Raw genomic sequence first — 9,982 nt, forward strand, 5'->3', positions numbered from 1 at the left:
TCATCTCCATCCATTATTGAAGAAACAGCCGCGTCCGCTCCAATCACATCAACCCCCGCCCCCTCCTCGTTCCGCTCGCCCTGCGGCCCCTCTGGGTGCTGGGGAACGGGAGGCGGGGGGCAAGCCAAGGCGCGACTGGTACACCAGGCGGCAGTGGGCTCCTGACCCTGTGCCCCGAGCTGGGCCGGGCGCCGGGACGCTAGGGTCCCTGGCGGCGGAAAGCGCTTTGCATAAACAGATGGCGCGAGCGTCTTTGTCTCTGGCTGGCTCGCCGCGTGTGGCTCCCGGCCCCACTTCGGTCTGGCTGATGCAATCAGGATCATCTCTGCGAGCCTCGGGACCAGCGCCCTTAATAGTGGCAGAGGGGTCAGGGGCCCTGGGGCTCCCGAGCAGATGCTGAGCCCTTGCCGCCCTCTCCTCCCCACAGCTGCCACAGTAAACGGAGGCCGGGCGGAAGTGTTGGGTGTGTGAAATGACTCGGAGGGCATAATCCCAAGCCGTGCCCAGAGGTGTGCCTAGGCTGTCCCGTCGTCCTGCTTCAGTGCCCCTCCACCGTTCCCCACACACTCCCTCCACCAGGGTCCGCCAGTTCGGGGAGCTGTAGGAGAAAGAAGAGACAGGTGCTGAAGGACAAGTCAGGAAGGAGGGACAGACACAGGATGATAAAGAAACGGAAAGGAGATAGAGCTAAACCAACATGGACACACGGCCTGAAATGAGACACGAAGAGAAGTCCGGGTCTAGAAGACACCGTTGGGAGCTGCAGGCCCCAGCCCCAGGACGGGACTAGCCTGATCCTAGGTTCCGTGTCTCTCCTCCGCCCTCTAAGCGCACTTCACGCCAGAAGAGGGGAGCCTGCGGCGCCCGCTGCCTCGGCAGCGGGAATATACCCGAGTGCACGGCTGTGCGCAGGGACCCTCGCCCTCCAAGCGCGGATTCACCTGCTCCAACGCTGGGCTGCAGGGCCGAGGCCTCCCGACAGGGGGAGCCCGAGGCCTCAGCCCCCTTCGCCCCAAGTTTGGGAGCCCGAGGCCTGCAGGGGGCGCCCGCGCCCAGGTTCCCCCCACAAACGCCCTAGTGTCCCGGTGCGGGTTAGCGTTCACGGCCGGTCCCTCAGTCTGGGGCTGATTCCCGCCTTGCCGCAGCCCGCGGGGCCAGCGTGGCATTCAGTCCCTGTCGGGAATGTGAGGGGATAGGGGAGAAAAAACATAAATCTCAGCTCGGTCCCCAGAATTCATGACCCCCGGGAGGGAAGCAAAGGCGAGAGGGGACAGGAATCAGCTCGCTGACCCGCGGACCAGAAAGAAGCAGGCGCAGGGGTCAGGGCAGCCTGTTCATAGCGGGGAGTGCGGGGAACGGACTGGCCAGGCCCAGGTCAGCAGACCTTAGAAGCCCGGGCACCCGAGTTGGGGAGGGGGCGAGGAGAGCCAAGGGGGTGCGGCGCAGGGCCAGGCGTCGCTCGCGGCGCCGGGCTGCCCAGCTGTAGCACGGCTGCCAGATGCGCAGCCCAGATGTGCGGCCTCTCGGGCGAAGCCCCTCAGACGCCAGGGCCGGCGGGAGGGGGTTGAGGGGTGCGGGCGCGCGCGGGGAGGGGCTCGGCGCAGCTCCCGCGCTGACATCCCGTCAGCCCCCTTCCCCCGCCCGGCGCACGCATCGCAGCGAGTCTCTTGTCTCTTTGTTCTCGCCGTGTCTCTGACACTTTATCTCATTATCCGCCGGAGGGAGGCGGAGAGCCCGGGACCCCGCAGCCTAATTACAGCCGCTCTTGTCAGCGCGGGGGGGCGGGGGAGGGATCAGCGCGTGAGCCAGGGAGGGAGGGGGGCGCGAGCCTGAGGAAGGGTGCTTCCCAACCCAAACCCCCTCCCCCAGGAGGCCGGACGGCGGCGGGGCGCGAGAGAGGGGGACCCAGCACAGCCCCTTCCTGGGCTTCTGGAGGAGGAGATGTGGGGGGCTTAGTGTGGGAGCGCAGAGAGGTGGTTAGGGCTTAGGTTAGGGCTTAGCTCCTGCGGACCCAACACCCTTTTACCCCAAAGATGGGGTGGGGCTGAAAGGGGAGAACGGTGGGTCCCTCATCCCCCACACCCGCAGCAGAGCACCCACCTGGTCTGGCTGCGCAGAGGGAGGCAATGCTGTGTCTTCCATCCCTCAGCATCTTCCCTGTCTTCCCCTCCATTCCCCTCTTCTGCACCTTACAGCCCTAGACTCTCGTTGCCTTGGGGGTTGGGGGAAGTTGAGGGTAGGGGACTGGAAGGAGTACCACCTGCAGCCTTACCCCAGGTCAGCAGGGCCAGCAGGTGCATCCCATAAGCCTCCACTGAGCCACACACGGAGCTGCTCCCTCCTGGGCTGGAATGAAAGCATACCTCATTCAGCAGGGTTACAGGCCATTCACCACTGGGAGACAGCGCTGGGACAAGAGGGGCTGGCACCCCATTATCTAGTTGGGAAGGACATAACCAACTTTGGGAGACCTGATAACTTCAAGGTACTGTTGGGAAATGCTGGAAACCTCACTGGTTCTGCACATCCCCACACACAAATGTATACCCTCACCACAGTTGTATTCTGCTGCAGGATTGTCTGCATGCCTGACCCACCATGGGCAATCTCCTCCCACATCTTCTGGTCCCAGGCCTCTCCTCTCTCAAATGTCTACGTTCCCATCTGAGGAAGAGAGTCAGTCAGCTACGCATCTGTTTCCACAAAGATTGCTTCTGCCTGGGGCCTGGAACAGCAGGCAGGAGTGAGCAAGATGGGGGTGGGGCCCCAGCATAGGCAGCTGGCTGCACTGAACCCTCCCCATGGGAGGCGGGACCCCAGGAGGAGACAGACTTCCAGGCCACTGGTGAGGCCACACTGGGAGAAGAGATGGCAGGAACCCGACCAGGGACAGGACCAGCAGCCCGCCTGTACCGGCAGATCAAACGGCATCCAGCGGTGAGTGGTGCTGTCCCCCCCACATCTTCTCACCGCTGCAGCCCTGGGTTCTGGCAGGGCCCTGCCCTCTGACCCGTTCCTCCTCCACTGGTGCCCTACACCGCACCCCAGAGCCCTGGTCCGTCAGTCCAGGCTGTCTGGAACAGGAGAGCCCAAGGGTGTGCAAGAGACAAACCCCCCTGCCAGAAGCATGGCTTCAGGGAGTCTCCAGATGCCCCATCTTGTCCCAGGAGGAAGGAGGAATCCAGAGCAGGGGTGGAGAAGCAGCAGGGAGGGGAGGGCAGGGTAGCGGTTGCAGGGGATCACCCTGAAAGCACCCTCTGTCTGCCCTGCAGCTCATCCCCATGATCGGTTTTATTGGCTTGGGCCTCGGCAGCGCCGCTCTCTACCTGCTACGACTCGCTTTGCGCAGCCCGGACGTCTGGTAAAGGCCTGGCTTCCTGGGCCATCAGGGAATGGGTGCAGGAAGTGGAGTCCCAGCCAGGCACCTAGGGCTGCACCAGTGTCTCAGGACTGAAGCCTGCCCTAACCTGGGAGGCCACTCCCCTCCCCCCTACACACACATACACACACCATCTCCACTCTGGCCTACCTGGGCAGTCAGTCCTTGGTGGAGCTCCCAGCCTGTTGCCATGGCGACACCACTTGGCCAAGGGCCTCTGGCTTTTGGACACCTCTGAGCCCACCCACTGGAGCACTGGGGAGGGGATCGTATGGCCATGGCAGCAGCTGCTGGCACTGCCAGGACTGGGGGTATCATACGGCCTCCACACCTGTGGGGCTGCAGCTTCTCCAGGGGGCAAAAGGCACACCCAGCGAGGCGCTGCTGCAACTCCAGCCGGAATCTCTGTTTCATTCCCAGGACTGTCTGCAGCGTTCATCTAGAGTGGCAGCAAGCAGGCAGGACTACCTGCCCATCCCCATCAGTGACAAGTTTCTTATCTCCTTGTCGGCACCAAATAACATGCCCCTCTGTCCACCTCCGGGTTGGAGATGATGTTAGGGGTGGGGGTGCAGAGACTCTATAGTCAGAGCCTGGAGCCAGGCAGCTTCCAGAGTCCCTAACCCTTCCCTGTGGTGCTTTGCAGCTGGGATCGAAAGAACAATCCAGAACCCTGGAACCGCCTGAGTCCCAATGACCAATATAAGGTACCTGGGGATTCCAGGGTCGTTACCCCACCTGGTGTACAACCCTGGGGTCCCAGAACCCACCTCTCCTCTCTCAGTTCCTCGCAGTATCCACTGACTACAAGAAGCTCAAGAAGGACCGGCCTGACTTCTAAAACTGCCCTGGGTGCTAGTTTGCTGTACAAGTCCACTTGGGTCTTCTGCTGCCTGCCTGCAGACCATGGGGAAGGAGGCATGGGTCTGCACCCTGCCTCAACCCTGCTTCCACAGGCCCCGTTCCCACGCAGTGGGAGGCTGTTCCACCCCCTCCCTGGTCCCTTGCTCCCAGTGGCGGAAACGCCTCTGACCCCAGGCTTGCAGTCCCACGTGGGGGAGGGAGAGCTTGCAGCAGCAGTAGGGATCCAAATGGCCCCAACCAGCTCCCTGGCTCTGCAAGGGTGTGGTGCCTGCTACGTGTGGAGCGTGGCGGACATGCTCCAGCAGCAGGAAGCAGGGCTTTCTGGTGCCAAAATGACGTGGCGGGGCCCCACGTTCTGGCCCAGGCTCTTAGTGCCAGCCCAGGGGCGGGCTCAGCTCAGGCCCAGCATGAGCTTGCCCAGCCCGCCCAGGGTGGGTTGGTCCCCTGCCCAAGCCCGAGGCTGTCTGCCCGTCTGCCCGTCTGCCCACCTGCCACCATGCACCTGGGCCTCCCTCTGCCTGCCATTCTGCACCCCTCCCCTCCCTTGCTCCGTCCCCCGGGATCAAACAGAAGCAGCCGTGGGCAAAATACAATTTCATTTAACAAATTGAATTTGCTGCGCCTGCTAATCACGTCTGGTGTCGGCTCTGATCAGAGATGGAGAGGAGGCCGTAGTCCCAGGGGTCCTGGTGGCAGGGGAGGAGGGTACATATGGAGGGAGAAACCCAGGGGACCCCTCCCAGAGTAGCAGAAACTCAGGGCAGGTTGGCATTTTATTAGATAGGAAGGAGGGTGCCCACCCACCCCTTCCATTGGCTCAGAAGGGTAACTCCCCCCACTCCTCTAGAAAGTGGGGGGCTGTAACACTGAGATCAAGGCAGAATTAAGGCAGAAGGCTCCAGAAGGGGGGTGCTGGGAGAGGCCCTTCTCTCAGTCTTAGGACCAAATGTGATTTGTGTTTTCTTCTCTCAGCTTCACATTGTAGCGAGGAGGATTACACCTGGCTCTTCCCAGGAGGCCTGCTCAAAGGAGGGACAGGTGGCTGGGCTTCCCTTGCATAGACCTAGGCAGGGGTAGGGACAGCAGCTTCTGGTTCTGGTCTGGGGGTCCCTTGCTCCCCGGTCCCCCATTGCCTTTAGTGTTCATCGAAACCAGGCATGGGGAAGGCCCTGGCAAACTGCTGCACACGGTGTCGGAGTTCTGCCAGCCGCTGGCTGGTTGCTGGGTCCTGGAGCAGGAAGGATTTGAAATCCTGGAGCTTGGCTAGAGAGACGGGTGAGAAGAGAGACACAGTCAGCACTGCGGGGTGACATGGGGCAGGCGGTGGGCAGTAGGCAGCGGGCCTAGCTTGGAGAGGAGGCAGGGAACGAGCAGTGGCTGGCCCAGGGGTCTTTTCTGGCCCACTCACCAGTCTTGCTCTTGACCTCCAGACCAATGTTAACTCCTTCATCTATGAAGTCCACGACTCTCCGGAAGTCATCCTCACGGAACTGTCGTGAGGTCAAGGCGGGCGCCCCTGGGAGACGGTAGCCAAGGAGTCAGTGGAGGGCTTCGCACCATCCCAGCCTACCCAGCAGCTGTGCGGGGTGGGTGTATAAAGACCCAGGGCCCTACCAAGCCGCAGGCCCCCGGGGGTGATGGCACTTCGGTCCCCGGGGCAGGTGTTCTTGTTGGCGGTGATGGACACAAGCTCCAGCACCCGCTCGGCACGCGCTCCATCCAGACCCTTGGGTCGCAGGTCCACCAGCACCAGGTGGTTGTCGGTGCCACCTGAGGGAGAGGGGTGGAATGAAGAATGGGGTCATGCTGAGTCCTCGGCCATCGCCCAACCCTCCAAAGGTCCTCAGCTACACTTCCCAGCTCACCAGACACCAGGGAGTAGCCTCGCTCCAGCAGTGCGTCAGCCATGGCGCGGGCATTCTTCAGAACCTGCAGGGAATACTCTCGGAACATGGGGGTGCAGGCCTGCAAAGTGTGACAACAGCATCTGTGACCGTGCCCTGCCTTGACCCTCAGCAGCCACAACCTCCATCCTGGCACTCAACCAGCTCTAGCTGACTTCAGGGTCCCCCAACCTGTTTTAGGGCCACAGCTACGGCAGCAATGGCGTGGTTGTGGGGACCCCCCTGCAGGGACGGGAACACAGCAAAGTTGATCCGGTCCTCAAACGTGTAAGGGATTTCCCGGCCAGTCTTGGGGTCCACAGTCCGCACTCCCTTCCGGTAGAAGATGAGGCCCGACCTGTGTGGGGAGAGCAGTGTGTTCAATCGCAGCTGGAGACAGAGAGGGGCTGGGGCAGGGGCAAGGGGCCAGCTGGCAGCTTAGCGTGCACCTTGGCTGTGCTCCCATCCACAACCCCTGCCAGGGAATAGCCACTGTGAGCACACAGAACCTTCAGGTCTGCAGGTGACAATGAACCCCTCCCAGATGCAGCCCCGACAGCACCCTCGGAAGAGGGTGTGGCAGGAGGGAAATGCAGGGCCCGTCCAAGGGGGAGCCTACCTGGCCCCACGTAGGGTCTTGTGTGTGGTGGTGGTGACAACATCCGCATACTTGAAAGGCGAGGGGATCACCTTGGCAGCCACCAGGCCGCTGATGTGGGCCATGTCTGCCAGCAGGTAAGCCTTGACCTCATCACACACCTGGACAGGTACAAAGATGGACCTCAGCCTGGGGAGGGCCTGGCCACACTCCCAGACTCCTTGGGGCACTCAGTGGTCCCACCAACCTCTCTCATGCGTGCATAGTCAATAAGCCGTGAGTAGGCACTGGTGCCAGCTATGATGAGGCGCGGCCGGAAGAGTCGGGCAGTCAGGGCCAGCTGGTCATAGTCAATGAGGCCGGTTTGGGGCTGGACAGACAGACAGACAGCTACAGCCCCTGGAACCCTGTGGGGCAGCTCACCCCCTCCTCCCTGGTCCAGCCCACACCTAGGCATCCCCTCTCCGCTGCTGGCACAGCACTCACGTTCAGCTTATAAGGCATAGATTCAAAGAAGATGGAGGTGGCTGAGACCCGCTTGACATCAGACATGTAGCCGTGGGTGAGGCTGGAGGGCAGGGGAGGTAAGGGCTGTACTTAACCACATTTGCCATGCTCCCCACTGCCCCTGTTGTCCCTCTGGTGGACTCTGAGGGCTGCTGGGCTGCAGGACGGGGAGCCATGGCTGGTGCAGATGCCAGCCACCAACTCCTCCACCACCCCAGCTACCCCCAGCCACCCCTTCCACACACTCACTGGCCCCCATCAGGCAGGTCCAGCCCCATGATCCGGTCGTGAGGCTGCAGAAGGGCAGTGTAGGCGGCCAGATTGGCAGGCGACCCCGAGTAGGGCTGGACGTTCACTCCCCAGTGAGCAGGGTCTAGGTCAAAAGCTTCCAGGGCTCGGCGCTGGCACAGCAGCTCGATCTCATCCACCACCTCTGCTCCCCCGTAGTACCTGCCATGCGAGGGGCAGGTGCACACAATCAGGTCCCAGGAAAGTGACTGTCAGCCAGCAGCCAAGGACCAGGAGAGCCCAGGGAGCTCCCCCATTGGGAGCGCCAGCCCTGCTGCCTCGCCCTCACCTCTTGCCAGGATAACCCTCCGAGTACTTGTTGTTCAGACAGGACCCCAGGGCCTCCAGCGCAGCGCGGCTGCAGAAGTTCTGAGGTGGGGGGGGGGGGGCAGTGTCAGATGGGCCGGAGCTTCCCACTCCTTTCCTGGGACCCCCATGGCCCACCCTGCCAGGGCACCCAGGACTTGCAGAGGGGAGCCAGGCTCCACAGAGAGCTCCTTGGGCCAGGCCCCATTCTCAGAAATGCAGCCGCGATGATGAGCCTCCCCAGCAAGGCCACCTACCCGCTCCAATGTCCCTCTTGGGAGCAAGGGAGGGGTAGAGGACACACTGGAGGGTGCTTTCAAAGTCTGGGACAGCTCCCACCTCCTCCAGCCAGGCTAAACCTGTCTTTCTGCATCAGAGGGACAGGGGCAGAAGATGGCCGAGCCCAGCGGAGTGGCTCCACATCCCAGGCCCGACCCATGCCCCCTGTGCTCAGGTCCCACCTCAGAAGCGATGAGTTCCAGGCCGCGACATTGCCTGTCCTTCTCCCGCTGCAGCAGCTCCCACATCTCAGGGTCACTGGCTGCCAGGCTCTCCTGGCCACTCCAGCCCTGCACTGCTTCCCCGGCCTGGGTCTGGGCAGCCTTGCCATGCTGGGCCCGCACAGCTGACCTGACTAGCTGGCCGCATCTCTGCAGAGGCTGGGGGCAGGAGAAGTCGAGGTCAAACATACCTGGGGTGCCAAGGAGTTGCTCCCACCGATTGCCCTTTACCAGGCTGGCAAGGCCCTTGGGCTCCATAGCCAGCGGCCAGCTGTCCAGCCAGCCCGCTCCGGTTCTCACACCCCCACCTCTCAAGAGCCAAGGCTTGGGATCAATGTCCAGGGGGTAGGACTAATTCACTCCATTTTCACTGTAGGAGGACATTGTGACCCTAGCAGGTCAGTGAGCACAGGATTACAGTTGATTGGGTAATATTTGTATGATAACAACCAAATGGATACTTTTTGTATACCTGATTGGATATCATTTGTATAAGAACAGTTGAGTGGAGAGCATGCAAATGAGAACACTTGGTAGACTATAAAAAGCAAAGGGAGTTCCAAACAAAAGTATAGAAACAGTTGATGGGTTTTGATACTTCCTCTCTTATGCCATATGACCCCCTCAGTGTATAAAGTCTGATGCCACTAATAAACTTCGGCTTTGACCATCAGTCAGAGTCCACACGTGTTATTATCGGCTCCATGCACCAAGTCCACCGCTGCAGGACAGCAACACTCACCTCACCTTGCAAATGCCCTCCACAAGCCTCCCTTCCCCCCACCCCAAATGACCCTGAAAAGCCCCAGGGCAAAGTTGTCGTCCCATATGGCTGCTTTCCCCAAACTCAGGTCAGGGCCCTAGAGATTCTAGAATCTGCCCACTCCCACAGGGACAAGGGGGCTTCCTGAAGCAGAACTGCTACCCTAGCCAGAAAGTTAGAAGCCTGATTGGCCACGGGCTGACTGCAGAGGTGATTTTCCCAGGGATGGAGGTGGGCGAGGAGCCTTTGGCAGTCCCTGGAGAACAGGTATGTGTGTGGGGCTGGAATGTGGGAGAGGGGCAGGTCCCAGTGGAAGCCGCCAGGATCCATATCCTGGCCCCCTCACCGACACCCCTTCCTTCTGGCCTCCATGCCCGCCAGCTGGACTCTGGCCTGATGCAAACAATGAGGCCCAGTTGCATCGTATGCACGCCTCGGGTCACGCAGGAAAGACCCCCTGGCCGGTCCAGGAGGGGGAGCCTGACGAGTTCCACAGCACAGGGTCCCCTATGGGACACGCGGCGCCGGCCTCTCCCCTAATGCCACGTGAACTGGGCGCTCACGAGGCACTGGGGCGACGAAAGGCTAGGGCAGGGAGGGCCCTCAGTTCCCCCTAAGCGTGCCCAGGAGTCCCGGGGAGTCCCTGGCTAATGGTTTCCTCCCTAAGGCCCTAAGGCACACGCGGTGAAAAAGCCCAGAGAACCCCAGAGTTCGTGAAAGGGAACTCGGCAAGGGGAAAGGATTCTTTTTCACGGGCCACCCCCACTCCTCCAGAGCCCCATCCTTACCCGAGCTGCCCAGAGCAAAGAGAAGGGCAGCATCGCTACCAGGGGTCGCAGGAGGTCCAACCACTAACTCTGGCGGGAGATGGCAAGGGGGTCGGAAACAGACTGA

At 61.5% G+C, this 9,982-nt stretch overlaps 2 protein-coding genes across 3 annotated transcripts; one reads left to right on the top strand and one right to left on the bottom strand.

Annotated features, from left to right (window-relative positions):
* Nucleotides 1-2,868: 2,868 nt before the first annotated feature.
* Nucleotides 2,869-4,220, top strand: NDUFA4L2 (NDUFA4 mitochondrial complex associated like 2). The gene is made up of 4 exons (XM_040990295.1): nt 2,869-2,937; nt 3,273-3,361; nt 4,026-4,086; nt 4,164-4,220. Exons 1-4 carry the CDS (start codon nt 2,869-2,871, stop codon nt 4,218-4,220), a joined length of 276 nt encoding a protein of 91 aa, XP_040846229.1.
* Nucleotides 4,221-5,003: 783 nt separating this feature from the next.
* Nucleotides 5,004-9,982, bottom strand: SHMT2 (serine hydroxymethyltransferase 2). Of its 2 annotated transcripts, none has more exons than XM_040983222.1 (12): nt 9,877-9,982; nt 8,287-8,484; nt 7,809-7,888; nt 7,481-7,681; nt 7,211-7,292; nt 6,972-7,064; nt 6,746-6,885; nt 6,319-6,484; nt 6,109-6,208; nt 5,858-6,013; nt 5,652-5,759; nt 5,004-5,506 (listed from the first exon to the last, which is right to left on the bottom strand). In XM_040983222.1, the coding sequence occupies exons 1-12, from the start codon at nt 9,907-9,909 to the stop codon at nt 5,379-5,381; spliced, it is 1,485 nt and encodes a 494-aa protein (XP_040839156.1). In that variant the 5' UTR covers nt 9,910-9,982; the 3' UTR covers nt 5,004-5,378. The 2 variants fall into 2 exon arrangements, with proteins under 2 accessions (XP_040839156.1, XP_040839148.1); XM_040983214.1 differs by having other exon boundaries at nt 6,972-7,094.

The sequence above is a fragment of the Ochotona curzoniae genome, unplaced genomic scaffold (genome assembly GCF_017591425.1).
Source record: "Ochotona curzoniae isolate NIBS_2020 unplaced genomic scaffold, NIBS_Ocur_1.0 contig_1014, whole genome shotgun sequence".
Lineage (NCBI taxonomy): Eukaryota > Metazoa > Chordata > Mammalia > Lagomorpha > Ochotonidae > Ochotona > Ochotona curzoniae.